The sequence below is a fragment of the Mesoplodon bidens genome, assembly GCF_964165515.1.
Source record: "Mesoplodon bidens genome assembly, chromosome: 16".
Taxonomy (NCBI): domain Eukaryota; kingdom Metazoa; phylum Chordata; class Mammalia; order Artiodactyla; family Ziphiidae; genus Mesoplodon; species Mesoplodon bidens.
In genome coordinates, this window is record NC_138173.1 from 42,341,252 (window position 1) to 42,363,837 (window position 22,586).

Genomic DNA, 22,586 nt, shown 5'->3' on the forward strand with positions numbered 1-22,586 from the left:
TTCTCTGTCTTAAGTAATAATACTGGTAATAAGTATCTTCAACTCACAGCTATTTTCCTTAGCTCCTACAGTAACTGCCCTAAGTTATCTTTTAGTTACTAAAGCTGATGGATTAAAAAAATATTCTTGTATTATAGAACCTCTCTACTGCATTACCAATAAGGAATCCTTATTCTTAACCTTCCAAATAAGTTTTGTTTTGAAATAATTTCAACCTTACAAGAAAGGCAAGAACATTAGAGGGAACTAAGTTTTCCTTTAACTATAAGTTGCCTATATTATGCTGCATAACCCCCCGAAATATTTTACACCAAAAATTTGATGAGGAAGTTTTTAGGTGCTGTAACCAAGTCATCAACCATGGAATCTCTGTTTTTGAGCAACTTGGCTTCCTAGTGACCATGTTAGGATAAACTGATTGCAAGTACTGTCTGTTTGTAACCCAAGTATTTGCCACACACTATTTAATTTAATCATATCAGATAAATAAAATATAATCTTTGCTCTCTAGGATTTCATAGTTTAACAGAGAAGGTAATTATACATAAACATATACAAATGATATGCTTATGAGGTAACATAAGCCCAAGAAAAGTGATACAGTCTCCTTAATGTTGATGTGTAGGGTGAGGGACATTGAAGAAGAGGATATAGGGCAGAGGACATTCATCCTGGGCCTGAACAATATGGGAGAATGGACAAAGTGTTCTACACAGAGGGAAGATCATGAGCAAAGTCAGTGAAAATTCATAGTGTTTTTTCTGGCCCTGTGGGCATTAGATGTATGTGTTTGGAGGAATGGGGTTTGTGGGTGGGAGAGAGTTGGATAATGATAAGAATTTCTGGAAAGGTTGACTAGCAGGAGGCTGTTGTTTTAGAGCCATCTAATATGACGTCTTAGAGGTTCTTATCCCCAGAGTGACCTTGCGTTTTCAGATGCTTGTGGAATAGACCTGAATTGCTGTTATTTCACTTGAAGAGATATATTCCTAGGGAGTCTCCAAATATGGAGTGATGAGAGCTCTTAGATCTGCTCTTTTTTTTTTTTTTTTTTTTGCCGTACGCGGGCCTCTCACTGTTGTGGCCTCTCCCACTACGGAGCACAGGCTCCGGATGTGCAGGCTCAGGGGCATGGCTCACGGGCCCAGCCGCTCCGTGGGATCTTCCCGGACCGGGGCACGAACCCGTGTCCCCTGCATCAGCAGGCGGACTCTAAACCACTGCACCACCAGGGAAGCCCGAAACTGTTCATTTTTAACATCTCTCTTGAGTAGTGATAGCATGGGGGAAATATACATTTTAAGGTTGAACATTTTGATACTTAAAATTTCTTTTGGAAGTGTAATTTGTTAAGCATCATTTTAGCATCTGCTCTCGTAAAATATTTGTTCCCTAAATTTATTGATATTTTGTATGTTAATTTTATAGCATATGATAATTGGCACTCTAAAAGCTGCTAATATGAGAAAAACTTGAACTTAGTCATTCTGCATTTCTTTTCTATTTGTATCCATTGGTAATGAATGAAGGAGTTGGTTTTTGCAAGCATTTGCGGTTGAATAAATTTAAGTAAGCTTTCTTCTAGCAGGCTTCAGTGTAGGTGTTAACAATGTCAATTGCTGACAGAAGTTGATTCTATTTTGTCAGTAAAGTTCTGGTTTAAAGAATACAAGCAGGGTCTTCCCTGGTGGCGCAGTGGTTGGGAGTCTGCCTGCCGATGCAGGGGACACGGGTTCGTGCCCCGGTCCGGGAAGACCCCACATGCCGCGGAGCGGCTGGGCCTGTGAACCATGGCCGCTGAGCCTGCGCGTCCGGAGCCTGTGCTCTGCAATGGGAGAGGCCACAACAGTGAGAGGCCCACGTACTGCAAAAAAAAAAAAAAAAAAGAATACAAGCAGATAGTTATTTCATGAAATAGCTAAAATTTTAATTAGTTTTTACATAGGTTTTATAGTGGAAAATGCATTTGAATAAAGTTTTTAATCTTTTTCTTGTTTGTCTTTTTAAATGCTGTTTAGGTTTAGTTTCACTTATATTTTCAATTATATTCCTCAATAATATATCTATATACACATTTATTGTGTGAGAAACTTCTGAGAATTTGAATTCGCATCATGCTTTATCTGTTTTCTTTCTTTCCCTACTCTTCTCTTTTGTCTTCTTCATTGTGTTCTTTTTCCCCTCTTTCTTTAATACTTTCTATGTTTTCTTCCTCAGTCATGTTCTCCCCCCTTCTGTGTTTCAGTATTATACATTAGTAAGTGGAAATCATTGAATCCGTTATGATGGTCTTGTTTCTTCTATCTTTCTTCCTCCAGGCCTTGTTTTTGAATGTCTTTATGGGTATTTAAAGTAGGAAGAGAAGACGGTAGCTGAAAAAAGAACCTTAAAGAAACTCTTCTTCCTCTTATGTATTGTATAATCAGTATATAGTAACATTGTTTCATTTGGGAAAATAAAACAGGCAGAAATCACACAAAGTACTTGTAGATTAGGATAATCTTTGAATGGGATCTAGAATTATGTTGTTAAAAGGTATGGCTTCTATGGTTTCTCTTAGTATGTGAAAGTTCATGATATAGAACTTCTTTATAGTGGTTTTTGTTGGGGTGGATCTGCTACTTATTAGCTGTGTCTCTTTGGCAAGCCTGTTTACTTATCTGAATGTTAGTTTCATCTTTGCAAAATATGATAAATGATACCCATCTTTCACATGTATTGTTTAGTAACATTTTAAGAATAATTATTTATTGATTTAACTTCTAATTGGATTCTTTTTTCCCCTATTTTATAGGTTATGTGCAGAGTCTGATTAGACGAGTTGTAAATAACGTAAATATTGTCATAAATAATCTCATACTAAAATATGTTGAAGATGATATTGTTCTTTCAGTCAACATCACTTCTGCAGAATGCTATACAGTAGGTGAATTGTGGGATCGTGCATTCATGGATATTTCTGGTGAGTAAACGTCAAGAAGAGTATAGCTTTTTCTATTGTTGAAACAGTTATCTTGCATTCTACACCTTTTTTTGGGCCACCAGGCTCCTGGATAAGTCTAATGAAAGCTTTATGCCTTCAGCCTGGAAAAATGCACATATGTAAAATTTAGCATACAATTATATTAATTTTTATTCTTTCTTACTGGTTACTTTCTTGCTTCAAATATTATATATAGTATTTTACAATGCTATGGGTTGAAGGAATAAAAATTAAATAACACTTAGTTAAAATTTTGAATCTTTGTGAAAGAGGAAAGGGGACATGTTGCTTTTGCATAGTTCAGTAATGGCAAAACAGTGTATCTGACTGATTTATGTTTTAGGTTTGTGTACTACAGAGCATATTTGGGATTTTTGGATAATCCCAAAGCCTCCTTTATTATGTGCTGCATTCTCCTTCTGCTTATATTAAAAGAACTATTAAGTAATAATATAATTTAATAACTACCAAATATTTATTATTATTTTATTTATTATGTTCTACATGGAAGGTAGACACTGTGTCAAGCCTTGAAATTAGAGCTCTGAAAAAAATAGTGCTGCTTCTTAGTTTTGTCAGAAGACATAATAGTTAAGTAAGGCACAACACTTGTTGATACATGTTCTGATAGGGTAAGCAGTGGGTATTTTTGGAAAATATAGTAAGGAGACTATTGTGAACACCTTTTATTTGTGACTTGCCATTGTACATAATTGTTAAAGGTGCTGGCACTAAAGTTAGACTACCTGAGTTTGAACCCTGGCTCTCCCAATTTCATAGAGATGTATGACCTTGGGTGAGTTACTTCACTTCACTGTTTCTTAGTTTCCTCACATATATACCATAGCATAAAAGTGTCTTAACGTAGTCAGCACTCAGAAAATGAACTGCTATTATTATTATTTAAATTCATTTTCTCAGATTCTCATTACAATTCCATAAAGTGATATCCTTTCTCATTCGTTTAGTCATATATTCATTTACTTATTTTAAGTCCTAGTTACAAGAAAGCAAAGTGAAATTGAGTCTCAGGGTTACTTAACTTGTCTTGTTAGGGCATACAAATAGGAACTAGAAGAACTGGAATATAGTTTTGTTTTTGTATGTTCTTTAATGTTTGGCCTTCACATTTTAATAATGAAGAATAATCCTGATCTTGCAGCTCTGTTGTGAGGCATAAATAAGAGCATATGCAAAGGCCCAAACTTTGTTTCTGAGACATTTTCAATGCCTCCTTCTTATCTTCTGTGGAAAGAAATATTTGGTTAAAATGCCAAAATAAAAAGTAATGAAAAATAGAAAACAAACAACTGGATGATGCAGGATTGAATAAATGAGTTGACATTTTAGGGGAAGAAATGTCATTTATAGTTTTTACATAGACGTAAAGCAAATATTACTCTGGGAAGTTATTTATAATGAATTAGAAAGAGTCTTGGATTGGGAGTTAGGGGATCTTGGTTCAAATCTTCCCTCCAGCACTAACCTAGTGCAACCTTGGGTAAGTCATTTGTAAATGTGAATTATCATTACTGCCAACCTACCAGTGTATTTATGAGAGTCAAGTATGATACCACATGAAAGCTCATGATGATGGTGGTGGTAAAGACAGCAAAGAGTATTTTCCATTTATTGAGTGAGTGCTTTTAACTGCTGTGCCTGGTGCTGTTTATGTTTTTTGTTTTTGTTGTTCTTTTTTAGTTAATTATCTTGTTTGAATCCTTTAGCTTCTGAGGTAGATACTGTTTCCCTTTTATTAATTTTTAATGCAACATTTGGTACTTAAAAGGATTTATGTAACAGACACTTGTTATAACACAATATAATTAACGCTTACCCTTTAAGTAACTAGAACATTAACAGTTTGCCCCTTCCAATGTATTTTTCCCTGTCCTATTCCCTTGCTTCCTCCTAGAGTTAACTGCTGTATTAAATTTTATCATTTAATTGCTTTAAAAAAGTGCTGTAAAAAGGAATGAAGTCCTGATACATGCTAAAACATGGATGAATCTTGAAAACATTATGCGTACATGTAAGCATTTCTTTAGGACATACATAGTATTTAGGAGTGGGTTTGTTAGTTTGGAGGATATGCAAATATTCACATTTTCAAAATAATGCAGAATCATTTTCCACAGTGCTTGTTAGATAGACATAGTTATTATCCTCATTTTATAGATTAAATTGTAGTATGTTATGTAAAGTAAGTACCAGAACCACAATTCATTTTGTATCTTTAAGATAGTTCCTGTTATATTCGTGTTTAAGAAAAATATTTTTCAAAGCTTAGTAATTTCCTCTCTCAGTGAAAAATTTTCTAGGATATTCTTGAAATATGATCACTTTATATTCTTATACCATAATGGATAAGAACATATGCTCTGGAGTAAGGTTGTCAGAGTTTGAATTACACCTCTGCTCTTTATAAACTGTCTAACATTACAGATTATTTACCCTTACTGTGCCTTTGTTCCACAGCTTTTAAACAGAGCCATATAAATATTATAAGAGATAATGGATGTAAAAGATTTAATGTAGTGTCTAATAGCAAATACTCAGTGAATTATAATTATTATAAAGAGAGGGAAGGAAGCATCTAGCTGGTTTCTTTCATTTCTTATCCTATTATGATAATTTCTTTCATTTCTTTAATTTATGTACATGTATATAATAACAGTAACTAAATCATTTATATACTATGTAAAATGAAATTATATGGTAAGTTTGTGTTTTTTTTCAACTAACAGACAAATTTGAAATTTATTGGCTGAATAAAACTTTACTGTTTTCATACATGTGCATACTCTTTATACTTCTTAAAAACTTAAATCCAAAAAAAGAGAAGAAAATTAAATGTTGAATTAATTAGAGGTTGCCAGGATATACTCAGAAATAGAAAGTATAGTTTATTGTTTTGAAGATTCTCATGGCCATAGCATGTGGATAGTTGCTAGCTGAAAGTCACTGACCAAGTAGATTTGGGCCTAATGTTCACCTAGGAATTGCTTATTAGTTAGGAATAAATTTGCTAAAGGTTTTATTTTCTAGTTTGATACTTTACCAGCAATTGTTTCCATTTTTATTCCCTTGAAAACAAACTTTATACCATTACTGGTAATTTTGTAATTTCTTCATTAGTTATTATTTAGAGGCGTGCTGGCCACCAGAATATTCTGTGATGATGGAAATGTTTTATTTTTTACTGTCCAGTACCCTAGCCACTAACTGTATGTGGCTTTTGAGTACATGAAATGTGGCTAATGTAACCAAGGACCTGAAATTTTAGTTTTACATAATTTTAGTTAATTCATAGGTAAATTTAAATAACACCGTATTGATGGTGGCTACCATACTGAAGAGTGCAGTTTTTGAGAGTAGCAGTAAGTTTTTCAGTGTAAAATAAATGTTAAATGAGCGACTGTTACTCAAAATATATATATATATTTTTAATTTTTTTAATTTTTAAAATTTTTTTGCGGTACGCGGGCCTCTCACTGTTGTGGCCTCTCCCGTTGTGGAGCACAGGCTCCGGACGCGCAGGCTCAGCAGCCATGACTCACGGGTCCAGCTGCTCTGCAGCATGTGGGATCTTCCCGGACCAGGGCACGAACCCGTGTCCCCTGCATCGGCAGGCGGACTCTCAACCACTGCACCACCAGGGAAGCCCTGTTACTCAAAATATTTTTTTAATATGGTTTTTCAAGAATTTTATTTTATTATTGTTATTTAATATTACATTGCAGATAGTGAAATGTAGCAAAATTTTTCAAAAAGTTTGTCTTAAATTTGTAGTTAGGTGTCAAGCAAATTGGGGGCAAGCTGCGTCGTTTCTTTAGGCTCTATTTGATTCTTTGTACATAAAATGGGGATTATTGTGCCTAAGGTTGTTGGAAGATTTAAATGATATAGTAAATGAAAAGTTCTTTTATAGGTTCTGACATCATGTATTAAATGTGCTATTAATCTTATTTCTGCTATTATTTTTATTACTATTATACTAATAAATAATTGACTTTTTTTCCTCTAACTTTCCTTTTTACTTAAAATGTTTTTCTTTCCTTTTTAGCAACTGATCTGGTGCTGAGAAAGGTTATCAATTTTTCCGACTGTACAGTTTGCCTTGATAAACGAAATGCTAGTGGTAAAATAGAATTTTACCAGGATCCTTTATTGTACAAATGTTCCTTCAGAACACGTCTGCATTTTACATATGATAACCTAAATTCCAAGATGCCATCTGTTATTAAAGTAGGTGTTTCTTTTTCTAATAGTTGAGTTGCATGTTTCTACCTTATTGACTTTCATGCATGCTAATTATTATTAAAAAGCAAAGAAGAAATTAACTTAATAAATATATAAACCATTATTTTTTGTAAAAATGTTTTATTTATAACTTTTATGTTATTTGTTACATATTATAACTTTTTGTATTGTGTGTTCTAATAGAGGTATTTTGGGGACACCTTTTTCTTTTGTGACTGTAGTTTCTTTTTTAGTTTGTCCACCTGATTAGTGTTTTTCTCTTCAAGTAGATAGAAGACATCATATCAAAAAGTGTATTTATATCCATGTTGGACTGAAGATCAATCTTTATTTCAATCCTTATAAATTGTTTATGTGATAGCAATAGTATTGACCCATATCTTTCTTAGGTAACTTTACAAGACTTAAATTTGCTTACCTAATATCTTAGTTTATTGGTTTAGGAAATTTTAGCTTTTTATTTGTCGTTTCAAAATGTAATTACAATTTTATGTCAATGGGAATTTTTCAGTAATGTCTTTCTTTTTGTTTTTAGACGAGCTTTTATTTATTTATTTATTTATTTAACGTTTTTATTGGTGTATAATTGCTTTCCAATGGTGTATTAGTTTCTGCTTTATAACAAAGTGAATCAGTTATACATATATCCCCATATCTCTTCCCTCTTGGTCTCCCTCCCTCCCCCACCCCATGCCACCCTTCTAGCTGATCTCCCTGTGCTATGCAACTGCTTCCCACTAGCTGTTTTACATTTAGTAGTGTATATATGTCCATATGTACACTACCACTCTCTCACTTTGTCCCAGCTTACCCTTCCCCCTCCCCATATCCTCAAGTCCTTTCTCTAGTAGGTCTGCGTCTTTATTCCTGTCTTGCCCCTAGGTTCTACATGACCACTTTTTTTTTTTTTTTTAGATTCCATATATATGTTAGCATATGGTATTTGTTTTTCTCTTTCTGACTTACTTCACTCTGTATGACAGACTCTAGGTCCATCCACCTCAGTACAAATAACTCAGTTTCATTTCTTTTTATGGCTGAGGAATATTCCATTGTATATATGTGCCACATCTTCTTTATCCATTCATCTGTTGATGGACACTTAGGTTGCTTCCATGTCCTGGCTATTGTAAATAGAGCTGCAATGAACATTTTGGTACATGACTCTTTTTGAATTATGGTTTTCTCAGGGTATATGCCCAGTAGTGGGATTGCTGGGTCGTATGGTAGTTCTATTTTTAGTTTTTTAAGGAACCTCCATACTGTTCTCCATAGTGGCCGTATCAATTTACATTCCCACCAACAGTGTATGAGGGTTCCCTTTTCTCCACACCCTCTCCAGCATTTATTGTTTGTACATTTTTTTTTGTGGTACACGGGCCTCTCACTGTTGTGGCCTCTCCCATTGCGGAGCACAGGCTCCGGACGCGCAGGCTCAGCAGCCATGGCTCACGGGCCTAGCTGCTCCACGGCATGTGGGATCTTCCCAGACGGGGCACGAACCCGTGTCCCCTGCATCGGCAGGCAGACTCTCAACCACTGTGCCACCAGGGAAGCCCTTGTTTGTACATTTTTTGATGATGGCCATTGTGACCTGTGTGAGATGATATCTCATTATAGTTTTGATTTGCGTTTCTCTAATGATTAATGATGTTGAGCATTCTTTCATGTGTTTGTTGGCAATCTGTATATCTTTGGAGAAATGTCTACTTAGATCTTCTGCCCATTTTTGGATTGTGTTGTTTGTTTTTTTGATATTGAGCTGCATGAGCTACTTGTATATTTTGGAGATTAATCCTTTTTCAGTTGCTTCATTTTGTTCTCCAGGGTACTGGTAAATATTTTTAATGTGTATGGTTATTCTCTAAGTGTAAATCTTGTGTTCTTTTATTGCATAACAGTTTTCTGTACCTCTTGTCTGTCTGTCTACCTATTTATCTGTCTTTGAAGAAGAATTCACACAGTGACTTGTGATCTTGTTAACTAAGTTTTAATGTGGAATGAATTTTTATTATTGAATTACAGGCTTTTGTACTATAATGGAAAAGCTGGCCCCAAGTCCGAACACTGGGATTGACTACTGTGCCTGTTTGGGCATGGCTATATAAATTATTTATTATTTTTACGTTATGTTTTTTAAAACATAAAACACTTGCTATTTTATGTAGCTTTATTGTACTTAAATTTGTATTTATATATGAAATCCACCCATTTTTCTTTGGTAGTGCTCAGTCATGAATATGTTTTTTTTTTTTTCCCTTATGCATCATACAGTGCACATTGTTTAAATTCTGTTACTTTTTCCTTCTATTTTTGAATTAGCTTCTTATGCAAAGATAAGCATGGAAAAGTATTAATTCAAAAGTAATTATGTCGCTCTCTCAGGACAGTGGACTTACTTTCCTTCTTTGACCTTGAATCTGCTAGTAAAGTTGGGGAATGTTAAGGGTGGATTCAGGATACATTTTGAAAGCAAGTAATGGATATAGGGAAGCCTTACTATATAAAAACATCTTATTGATCATTAGTACAGATTTAATTGTCCATTCTAGGATGTGGCTAACTTAGAGGAAAGTAAAAATAAGTGAACTTGAGTAAAACTTAATGTTGGCATATAAGTTTTTCTCAAAACTGACTAGCCATGACATTTTATTTTAAAAAGTACCTTAATATAAATGAACTTGTTGACAGGTGGTTTTTGACTTTGGTAATCACTGAGTGTGAGGTACCATTATGCTTAACTGAAATTAAATTTTGAGTTTTTTTTTTTTTAATACTACTGTGATGTAGGATTTACTGTTTTGAATTAGACCCATCATTCTTCCACCTCTTAGTGCTTGGAAATAAGTATTAAATGGACATCGTTAACCTCATTGATCACCTCAAAGACAGGGAATTTCCCAGAATGTTCCAGACACCCTAATTATTTGTCTAAGGCTCCCACATATGTTCAGGTGGCTTTTGAGTTTATTTGTATTTTGGGTGGGCTTTTTGTAATTTTCTATCTTTTGTGAGTAATAAATATGTCTTAAGAGATTGTATCATCTATGAGATGTAGAGCTTAGGGTATGTAATTTATTTAACATTTCCCCTGTTTTTGAAAATTTACTTTTTCTTAACAGTTTTTCAGAGGAATGAAAGTCTACACATAAATCTTTGACCACATCTCTGATTAATTCCTTAGGAGAGATTTCTGTAATTGCAAATATCTTATTAATGGGTTTAAACTTTTTTAAGGCCTGTAATCTGTACTGCAAAATTGTTTCCAGAAAGGTTTAACCAGTGTATATGCTCATGAACATTAGGGAGTGCCTATATTACACTCCTGCTATCCTTAAATTTGGTCATGTTTTAAAAAAGCCAAGCTGTTCAGCAGAAATAATACAAATGAATATTTATTTGATTATTATAAAACTTAGATTTTTCCTTTTTTTTTAAAGAAGATGTTGGGGATAGGAGTTTAATAATTAATTAATTTATTTATTTTTGCTGTGTTGGGTCTTCGTTTCTGTGCGAGGGCTATCTCTAGTTGTAGGAAGTGGGGGCCACTCTTCATCACGGGGCGCAGGCCTCTCACTGTCGCGGCCTGTCTTGTTGAGGAGCACAGGCTCCAGATGCGCAGGCTCAGTAGTTGTGGCTCACGGGCCTAGTTGCTCCGTGGCATGTGGGATCCTCCCAGACCAGGGCTCGAACCTGTGTCCCCTGCATTAGCAGGCAAATTCTCAACCACTGCGCCACCAGGGAAGCCCAAACTTAGATTTTTGAAAATATGTTCACTGGCCATTATTTTCTCTTTGAAAAATTAATGCAGGTTCTTTGTCAGTTTTTCTATTGTGGGTTAACCTTATTGATTTTAAAGATATTTACATGTATAAATATCTTATATATATTAAAGATATATATGTTGGTGTGTATAGTATTTTAGGTACATACATACAAACATACACACAGAGTTGACACCAGTTTTGCTAAGACAGCTTATCACCGGTGCTGTTGGTGCTGTATGGTATTTAAAGGGTATGGCAGAGGAATCTCAAATTGAAGAAGAGCTTGGCAGGCCTGCGGTGCCTGCCCCCTCAACCTGTCCCCCATTTCAGGGTCTATTCAGTGTATGGTTTTTAAGTCAGTTTTAAGAAACCTGTAGTCATATTTGAATATGGTATTTTACACCTCCTCATACAGCTGTCTTCCCCTTCAAGTACAATTTTTTTGTGCCTTTAGTCCTAAAAATATGATGATTACCATTACTTCTTTTTCATGTTTCATAGACACTCAGATACCAGTTAGTTAAAATAAACCTTCCAAGAGACTTGACTTTATGGCTTAATTGGTTTTATTCCATGTTTATGTAACAGCAGGAAATCATTACACTGAGGCTGTCTTTATATTCTATTGATGTCTCATTCTATAAGGAGAACTTAGATTGGACTGCTTTGTGCCCTGTTGATAATAATTAATCTTATTTCTTATAATTGATTCATGTTATAAATTTTATACCATGTTTAAATCTTTTATTTAAAGTTTATTTGAGAAATATTCCTGATCATGTTTTCACTTGGTTTTCCATATTTGACAATAATCATTTTATTTATCATGTGCATACTTACATAGTTATAATGTTAGTAATTTACTCACTTAACATGTTTTTAGGATGTGTGTGTATTCTTTTTAGTTCATAAAGCTGAAAAGGGTGATTAAAGTCTTACTAAAATGACATGAAACTTTTTTCTTAGTTGTGACAGAGATTTTTATGGTTTTTGTTGGAGTGCTGTCGTACTCTTAACATTATAAGGTGGGTATTTTGGTAACAAAAACTTTTGGGAAAAGTTATCTGGAAATCCAGTGTGACTGTATCTTTTCATTATCATTCCTATTTCCACTTATATAGTTTGGTTTAATATAGTTTCTATCTAAAATGTATTGATCATCATAGAAAATCTGTTTAAATTCCTAAGATTTTAAGCTATTATTTTGGCCTAAATATTAGAAATGTTGGGACATTACTGTTTCTCCTATGGTTTCCATTTTAAGACTTAACATTTCTCTACTTATGTTAAATGGTACTCCCTTTGAATATGCTTTTGTTGATGTTTTTGTTTTTTTCAAAATACAGATTCATACCTTAGTAGAGAGTTTGAAACTTTCTATCACTGATCAACAGTTGCCTATGTTTATCCGTATAATGCAACTTGGGATTGCTCTTTACTATGGAGAAATAGGAAATTTTAAAGATGGAGAAACAGAAGAGTCTACCTATCACAATAAAGATATGTTAGGAAACATTACAGGTAAATATAACAAAAACTTTTATTTTATAACTATTGTTTTTACAAAGTGTTTTCACTATTGTGAAACTTCGAAAACTACAACATTAGATTATGTTTTGCAGTGTTCTAATATGATGGGGTGATTTTATTTTGCTTGTTTGACACTAATTTTTTTCTTTCCTACATTTTGCATACTATTCTGACTTTCTTTTTTCTACATGTTAAAAATAACTTGAATATTTCTAGTAGGTATAAGTGTTTGGAATATACATTACATAAAAGTTAAGGCAGTCCAACCTCAAGATTTCCTAGTAAATTATAGTACAGTTGACCCTTGAACAGCATGGGTTTGAACTGTGCAAGGTCCACTTGTACACACATTTTTTTCAGTAAATACGTACTACAGTACTATATGATACATGGTTGGTTGAATCCTCAGATGCAGAACTGTGAATATGATGGAGGGTTGACTGTAAAGTTATATCTGGATTTTCAACTTGCACCCCTAACTGCCTTGTTGTTCAAGGAACAACTATATTGATAATTTTTCTGCAAAGTCTCAGCAAGAGTTATTATAACTAATTAAGTTATTTATACTTAATTATTATATGTAATTATAATTGACTAAAATTATACCTAATTATATGCTTCATTGAAGGATACCTACTTAATTAATTGGAGCATTACTTAAAGAAGTATATACTTCATTGAAAGATACTTAGTGGGTTCATTTCAGTTATTCAATTCATTATATTTTTACTAAAGCCTACTGTGTGTAAGACATTATTGCTGGGAATGTGGTAGAATGTAGGGATAAAGAAATGTGGGAAAATAGAGACAAATTCTCTTCCCTTAAAATCTTAATATACAGTGGACTGGACAGACATGTGAACAGTTAGTTAAGCATGATGTATGGTAGAATGATAAGATGTTTGATTTAATAAAGTTATGAATGATCTGAAGTAGAAAAATGGTGCACGGGATGATCGGCTTTGACTTGTGTTGGGTCTGAGACTCAGGAAAAATTTGGAGAAGATGATGATAAACTTCCATAGTTCAAACCTTTAGAAAAGGGCATTTAAAACTTAGGAAAAAATAATCTTATTAAAAAAAGGGCAAAAGACCTGAATAAACATGTATCCAGAAAAGATATACAGGTGTCCAACAAGCACATGAAAATATGCTCAATATCATTAGTCATGAGGGGTAATGCAAATCAAAACCACAGTCACTAACCGGTGTAGTTATAATAAAAAAGACACATAATAAGTGTTGGCAAGGATGTGGGAAAACTGGAACCCTTATGTATAGCTGGTGGGAATGGAAAACAATCTGGTTTGTCAGAAAGTTGAACATAGAGTTACCACATGAGCCTAGGTAGGGTTCTATTCCTAGGGTTATATGACAGAGTCATATGTCTAACATAAAAACCTGTATGTGAATGTTCATGGCAGCATTATTCTTAATAACCAAAAAGTTTAATAACCTAAATGTCCATCAGCTGATGAGTAGATAAACAGTTGTGGTGTATCTGTACACTGGAATATTATTCAACCATACAAAGAAATGAAATACTGATACATGCTAAACTTTGAAAACATTAAGTGAAAGCAGCCAGTCAAAAAGGAGCATGTTATATGATTTCATTGATATGATATGTCCATGATAGCCAGCTCTGTAGAAGCAGAAAGGAGATTAGTAACCTGGGCTTGTGGGGAGGAGGGAATGGAGAGTGACTGCTAATGGGTAGATGTTTTCTTTTTGGAGTTTCATGTTTCTTAGAACATGAAAATATTGTAAAATTAGATAGTGATGATGGTTGTACAACTTTGTGACTACACTAAAAACCACGGAATGGTATACTTTTAAAGGCCAGATTTTATAATATTTAAATTATAGCTTAATAAAAAATTTTTATCACCTTAAAAACAGCTTAGGGAACATTAATAAGTATATGTAGATATAAAACATTTTATTTCATTTCACACTAGGCAGCGAATTCCTGTTAGACATTGTTCCTGTCCTAGCAATTCATTACCTAACACCTAGAACAAAACCTAGCATATAGAAGCTGCTCAATTCATTTTTTTCACCATGGTATTATGATAAATTTCAAATATATAGAAAAGTTGAAGGAATATTATACAGTGGACACCCACATACTCATCATCTAGGTTCTACAATTAATATTTTGTCACATTTGCTGTATCATATATCTGTTCATCTAACACCATTTTCTCTCCATCAATTCAACCAGTTTCTGATGCCTTTCAAGGTAAGTTATGGACATCAGTATATCGCACCCCTAGACTTCAGCAGCATATCATTAACTAGAGTTTATATTTATTGATGGTTCTTCTTCTTTTTTTGAAGATTAAATTCACAAGGTGAAATGCATAAATCTTAAGTATACTATTTAAGAAGTTTTCAGAAATGAGTATGCCTGTGTGATGCAAAACATCCATCAACATATGGGTCATTAACATCTCATCAGGTTATCTCATGCCTCTTTCCAGTCATCCCCCACTCCAGCTGCCTGCCCACCCCAACTCCACTCAAGAAAACCCTGTTCTGAATCTTTAAAAACTTGTGGATCGGTTTTTGCTGATTCTGGAATTTCATATAAATAGAATCATATAGTATGAATTCTCTCGTGAAAGGATTCTTTCATTAAGCATAATATTGTTTTTTACTTTTAATTTTAAAAAACTTTTTATTAAGACAATGTTTAGAGCAGTTTCAGATTCGCAGCAAAATTGAAGGGTAGGTACAGAGATTTCCCATATACCCCTGCTCTCATATGTGCATAGCCTCCCCCATTATCAGCATCCCCTCCAGAGCGATACATTTGTCATAGTTGAGGAACCTACATCATTATCACCCAGAGTCCATAATGTAGTTAAATTTCACTCTTGCTGTTGTACATTCTATGGGTTTGGACAAATGTATCCATCATTATGGTATCATACAGAGTATTTTCACTGCCTGAAAAGCGTTGTATTTTGGGGATTCATCTGTGTTATTGTATATATCAGTATTTCTTTCCTTTTTATTGCTAGGTACATTGTATGACTGTACCATATGAATATAACATAGTTTATTTAGCCATTCCCCTGTTGATGGATGCTTGAACTATTTCCAGTTTTGTTTATTATAAATAAAGATGCCCCGGACATTCTTCTGGAAGTCTCTTATAGACATGTGCTATTCTTTCTCTTGGGTAAATGCCTAAGAGTGGAATTTGTTAAGTAATATATATATATACACATATACATATATATATATATATATTTTTTTTTTTAAAGAAACTACCAGGTTGTTTTCTCAAAGTGGTTGTGCCATTTTACATTCCTATCAACAATGTATGAGAGTTCCAATTGCTTCACATACTTGCCAACATTTGTTGTTGTCAGTCCTTTTTACTTTTAGCTATTCGGATGGATATGTTTTGGTAGCTCGTGGTTTTAATTTGCACTTCCCTGATCAATTATTTTGAACTTTTTTCATGTGATTATTGACAATTAATATATCTACCTTTGTAAAGTTTATGTTAAGTATTTGCCTATTTTTAAACCTTTTTTGGGTTTCATTACTGATTGGTGGTTCTTTTTTTTTTCTTAATTTTTTTTAAATTGGAGTATAGTTGATTTACAATGTTGTGTTAGTTTCTGCTATACAGCAAAGTGAGTCAGTTATACATACACGTGGTTCTTTATATATTCTGAATTCAAGTCTTTTGTAATATACATGTCACATACACTTGGGGAGTATTTTTTGCTGGTCTGAGTTGCCTAATTCATTTTTAAATACATGTCTCTTGAGCAGAGTTTTAAATTTTGATCAAATGTATTTTTCAAAATTTTCCTTTGTAACTATTCCTTTCTGTGATCTAAGAAGGTGAGTAGGTGTTTGTTTATTTGTTTGTTTGTTTATGTATGTTAAAAAGAGGGTTGCTTGCTTCCAAATGAGTCTGAATTAGTTTTTTCATCTGTCTAAAGCAGAGATCCTTAACCTTTTATTGTGTGTGCTATGGACTCCTTTGACACTCTGGTGAAGCCAGTGAATCTTTTCTCGGAAAGTTTTAAGCGCCTTGATTTTAATATGCCTTGGTGTCCTTCCCCAATTCTGTTTATGTCTTGGGGATGTTTTTTCTTTGCCCCTTTCTGGTGGTTCTTTTCATGGCTTTAGTAGTTTCCTTACATGAAACTGATTAATACTTAGGTGAGGACTGGAGTGGGACCCTCTCCAGGTCTCAGGAGCTCTCACCCTGAACAGGTCTTTCTTGTTTGGTACTCTGCCCTGCAAACTCTAGCCACCTCAGTCTGCCTGGACTCAATACTCTGTTTTCTCATCTAAGGATGTTAGGATACACCATTCCAAGGGCAAAGAGTATTTTAAGAATTCTGACCAGAGATCAAAGAGATGCTTTTTTCTTTTCCAGGTCACAATTCATTCTTTTTACAAGGCAGTAAGCAAAGATTTAGAACTTCAAAACCATCTTTCATGAAAAATCCCTCTTAATTTTTAATTAATATTAAGTATAAATTATAGTGACTGATTTCTTAGACTTCTCTTAGTGATGTTTCTTTCTTTTGTTTCAAAAGATCAAGTGGTGGGATACTCCTCCTGTTTATTGGTTTTGACAAGAGAGGTCCAGAGTCCATCTCTTTGGACCCAGCCTGGTCCTGGGTTGAGCTAACCTGACTTTTTGTTTTATAACCAAGATGATATTCACTGATGATGTCCAATTTGAGGTCTTACAAGGGACAGTTAATAACAGGGTTTATTTATTCCCCAATAGAAACTTATATTTATGGTTAATAGCAAGATATGAAGATCAAGTAAAATGTTTTCTGGATTTGTAAGTTTTCTAATTTATTTTGAAGTAAAATGGCTAAGGTCTCTTGGTACTGTATTTTAGGCACTCTAGTTACTATTTTTCAAGTCTTTTTTGTCCCAGATAAAAGAGGTCAGTAACCATGTGTCATGACCTAAAAGTGTAGAATGTTCCAAGAGTCTCCTGTCATGAGAATTAAAAAAGTTACAAAGTTTGTCTCGCCAGAAAACCTGGAAGTGAATCTGAATGAGGATGATACTTAATGGAGTGTGTGTATTTATTGATTTATCAGTGAAGAGCAGATATGTTTGAATCTGCTGGAGGGTGCTTATACCATGAATTTTAAAAAAAGTAATTTCTTCCCTAAATTCCATGATGATCTGCCTCTTTTGTTTGTATTGTTAGAATAACATTAAGGGACCTTGATGGATTTTGTCTTACAAAGGTGCAATAAGTTACAGTGGTTGGAATTTAAATCCTTAGTCTGCCAATTTGTAACCACATAAAAGTTTTTTGCTATTATTTTTCATCTGTAGAATAGGAAAGATGTTATTCACTAACAAGAAAGTCACTATTTTTCTTAACTACATATGAGAATAGTTTCCTTATAACATTTACTTTCATTCTTTGGGATATTTCTTTTCTTGGTGGGGGCACATTCTGCCTAGGAATACTTGCCATTCTCTTTCTCTGTTGGGTGCATCAGGAAATCAAGAACTTTTCTTGGATTTTTCTGATATTACGTTTCTGAGAAAAGTCAGTTTTTCAGCACCTTAGCCTTATTTTTGGAAGGTAGGTTATATGTTGTTGTTTAAATTAATGAGTGAAATCCTAAAGAATGAATTTATTCTTTGTATTTATCAAGCACATTTAAAAGTATGCAATAAACTACTTCCCATATAACATTTTGGACTATGAAAGATTTATACAGTACAATATATAGAAATTTGAAAATGGTAATGCTAAATTATTGGTTTCAAATAATACTAACCAATGTATGACTTGTTCATACTTTATATGTAGAAAGAATCATGTGGGAGAAACTTTTATATAATTTAAATTCCTAATTGTCCTCTTCCTTTAATTCCCTTTATTTAAAATGACTTTATTTTGATTGATAGGTACTGAAGATGAAACACGAGTAGATATGCAGTATCCTGCTCAGTACAAAGGCCAAGAGCTGTATTCACAGCAAGAGGATGAGCAGCCACAGGGATGGGTATCATGGGCCTGGTCATTTGTGCCTGCAATTGTGAGTTATGATGATGGTGAGGAAGACTACCTTGGGAATGATCCTACATCAACCACACATCAACAAAAAGCACAGACTTTGAAGGATCCTATTGTTTCTATAGGATTTTATTGTACAAAGGCAACTGTGACTTTCAAAGTAGGTTTCCTTTTTTTTTGTGTGTGTGTTTATCTCTCAACTTTAATGCTTAAATTTTGACCTCTAGTAAGAATGTGGCTTAGTTTATTTTACACTTAGTAGATGTGAGATAAGAGTCTAACAATCTTTACTTCATAAAATTATATGTCCCTTCATCTGAAATCTCTGAATTTTGGTCTCTTTTTGTCTTCTTAAGGCCATCTCCACTCTCCTTTTTTAATAGCTTCATGGAAAGTTTTTCTCTCCCTACTGAATCTTTCAGTTGGCATACAGAGATGCCTTAGTATTTCCATTAAAAAAGAAATGCACATAAAAAAACTCCCATGACTTCATGTACCCCTCTAGCTACTGTATCATCTCTGTGTTGTCTTTTCATTACAAAATTCCTTTAAAGCATTGTTTATATACATTTTCTCTCTTTCTTCACCTCTCTTTAAGATAGTTCAGGTTTTTTTTATTATCTAGATCTTGATCTAACTCTGTTTTCCAGCATTGTTTAAAATACTTTGAGTACTTCCTCCACTAACAAATGCATGTAAAATACATTCTCAAAAGAGATTATATAATAGGTGTTTTCAGGTTAAACAGTAATAAGGTGAACATTCTTTTATTTTAAAAAGTATAATATGTTCTTCTTTGATCATATATTGTCTTCTCTGCCCCTCAGCTATAACCCATACTTAATTTTAGGTTATTTCTTGACTTTTTATAGTAGTGTTATCACACATTTAATATTCTTGAACAGTATCTAATTCATTCAGCAAATACATATTAGTGCCATCTATGTACCAGGCATTGTTTTGTCTCTGGAGTTCACAGTGAACAGGTCAGATATAAATCCCTGCCTCTTAAAATGTAAATTGTTATTATAAACAAATAAGATATATAATATACCTGTTGATGATAAGGGTTATGTAGAAAAAAGGAAAGGAAAGAGGAATAGTGAATGCTTCCACTAATTGGGAAGGGAGTTTTGCAGTTTAAAGGAGGGTGCTCAGGTTGCCAAGGGGAAGACAGGGGAGGGATGGATTGGGAGTCTGGGATTAACACATGCAAACTATTATGTATAGGATGGATAAACAACAAGGTCTTACTGTACAGCACAGGAAACTATATTCAATACCCTGTAGTAAACCATATGTATATATGTAATAAACAGTATGTGTGTGTGTGTGTATATATATTAAAAAAAAGAGGGTGATCAGGTGTCATACGGAATGAAAAAAGCCAGACAGAGAAAGACAACTATCATATGATATCACTTATGTGTGGAATCTAAAAAAATGGTATACATGAACCTATTTGCAATGGTATAAATGAACCTATTTGCAAAATGAACCTATTTACAAAACAGAAAGAGTCACAGATGTACAAAACAAACTTATGGTTACCAAGGAGGAAAGAGCAGGGGAGGGATAAATTGGGAGATTGGGATTGACATATACACACTACTATATATAAAATAGATAAGTAATAAGAACCCACCGTATAGCACAAGGAACTCTATTCAATACTCTGTAATGACCTATATGGGAATAGAATCTAAAAAAGAGTGGATATATGTATATGTATAACTGACTCACTTTGCTGTACAGCAGAAACTTAACATTGTAAATCAACTATACTCCAATTTAAAAAATAAATAAATAAAAGAGGGTGATGAGGGAAGGCCTTAATGGGAAGTGGATATTTCAGTAAAGACTTGCAAAAGAGGAAGCTTTTCAGATACGTGGGAATGAACATTCTAGGAATAGCAAATGTAGAGGCCCCCAAATTTCGAGTAACAGCAAGGAGGCCAGTGGGGCTAGAGAAAAGTGAGCTAATGTGGAAGTAGTACAAAATCAGGTCAGAGAGGTTATGGGGTTGGGAGAGGTCCATAAATTGTGAAACCATGTAGGTCATTTTAGGGACTTTATCATTAATCTCGGATGAGATAGGAAGGTTTTGGACAATTTTAAGCATAGTAGTTGTAGGAGGATCCGAATTATGTTTTAAGTTGCATCAACTCTGTTTGCTCTGTTGAGAATAGATTATAAAGGGACAAAAGCAGAAGTAAGGTGATCAGAGAGGGTTGCAATTTTCAAGCAAGAGATGATGATGGCTTGGACTAGGGTGTTAGCAAGTGGAGGTGGTAAAAAGTAATTGGATTTTGGATGTATTTTGAAGGTCAAGAGTACAGGACTTCCTGATAGATTTTATTGATTGACATAAATGAAATAAAGAAGATCCACGGAAGGCTCCTGAGCAACTGGAAGGGTTGAGTTCTGATTTTCTGAGATGAGCAGTACTATGAGAGGATTAGGTTTGAGATACATTTCAGGAGTTTGGTTTAGGACAAGTCAGTGAGGGAAACTGAAAATAAGTGACTAGTGATGTAGGTGGCAAACCAATAGAGTGCCTGTTTGGAAGCTAAGTGCCATAAATGTTTTATAGTGGAGGGAGTAGGTCATTTGTGAGAATGGATTCATTGGATTTGTCAGTGTGGAAATTACTGGTGATTTTGACCAGAACAGAGATTTGAGACTGGTGGAATTGTAGTTGGAGTTGGTTAAAAACAAATGGGAAGGGCTTCCCTGGTGGTGCAGTGGTTGAGAGTCTGCCTGCCGATGCAGGGGACACGGGTTTGTGCCCCGGTCCAGGAAGATCCCACGTGCCGCGGAACGGCTGGGCCCGTGAGCCATGGCCGCTGAGCCTGTGCGTCCAGAGCCTGTGCTCCGCAACGGGAGAGGCCACGACAGTGGCCCGCGTACTGCAAAAAAACAAAAACAAAAACAAAAAACAAATGGGAAGACTGGTGGGAATGTAAAATGGTGTAGTCTGTGGAAAACTGGCAGTTCCTCAAAAAGTTAAAACATAGAATTATCATATGACCAAGCAATCACACTCCTAGGTATATACTAAAAAGAATTGAAGACTGAACTCAAGGAAATAGATGTACCCGAGTCTTCAGAAAAGCACTATTTACAATGGCCAAAAAGTTGAAACAACTTAGATGTCCATCAGACAGATGAAGGAATAATAACCTTTTCAGAAGATAGTGGCTATTCTTTTTTGATAGTACTCCAAACTCAGTAAGTGGTAACTTTAAAAAAGACCAGTTGTGTCTCAGCTCTTGGAAATTGTCTGGTACATATTCAGCAAATAAATGTTTGTTGAAGAAATCCATCATCTATCCATCTACCCATCTCCTTATCTGCTTACCATTTAAAAAAATTTTTGGACCCTCTTTTAGGTTATGTTTTCTTTGATTTTATTTGTCTTTGTGGGTTTATTTTTTTATGGAGGCATTTTTCTGAAAAAGATAAGCTCATGCGTCAACCTCTGAAGTAGTATTACAGGTACTATTCCAGGCAACTGTTATATACTGGAAATGTAGCAAAGAAAAATCAAGTTTCTGCTCTCGTGTTTTTACTTTAGCTTATATTGTTTAACTGCTTGAAATAAACCTTTTCAATAAGTAGTAAAGCTATATAATTTATAACTATAGCAGATGGTAGATTAAAAATATTTAAAAATAGTCTTTGAAGATTTTTCTAATTAAATTCCATATTTTCTAATTTGACAAAAGCTAAAAAATATAGACAATAAGTTTCAACAAAAGTTTAGTCATGGCTTGATTAGCTTAAAATATTTTTTCTTTTGGTAATAGTTTGGGGCAGAAGTGATAAAAAATGTAAATATTACCTCTACTATTTTGACACCATTGTTTATTATTTCTGAATTTTATGAAACAAATTATTATTTTATTTTATTAAAAATTTTGCAACTGAAATTCACTGATTTAGCTATGTTTAAATTAAAGGGATATGGGTCAGTCTGCAAAGTAAAAATGATAAAACAATAAAC

At 34.1% G+C, this 22,586-nt stretch overlaps 1 protein-coding gene across 10 annotated transcripts in view; it reads left to right on the top strand.

The window, feature by feature from the left end:
• The window catches only part of VPS13B (vacuolar protein sorting 13 homolog B), an 805,800-nt gene that overhangs the window by 64,882 nt on the left and 718,332 nt on the right, over window positions 1-22,586 (top strand). For all 10 annotated transcript variants that reach the window (XM_081258369.1, XM_081258366.1, XM_081258373.1 and 7 more), the window contains 4 exons: window positions 2,795-2,962; window positions 7,050-7,231; window positions 12,360-12,534; window positions 18,472-18,740. In XM_081258369.1, coding sequence (XP_081114495.1) covers window positions 2,795-2,962; window positions 7,050-7,231; window positions 12,360-12,534; window positions 18,472-18,740 — 794 coding nt within the window. The remainder of the gene's footprint in view (window positions 1-2,794; window positions 2,963-7,049; window positions 7,232-12,359; window positions 12,535-18,471; window positions 18,741-22,586) is intronic.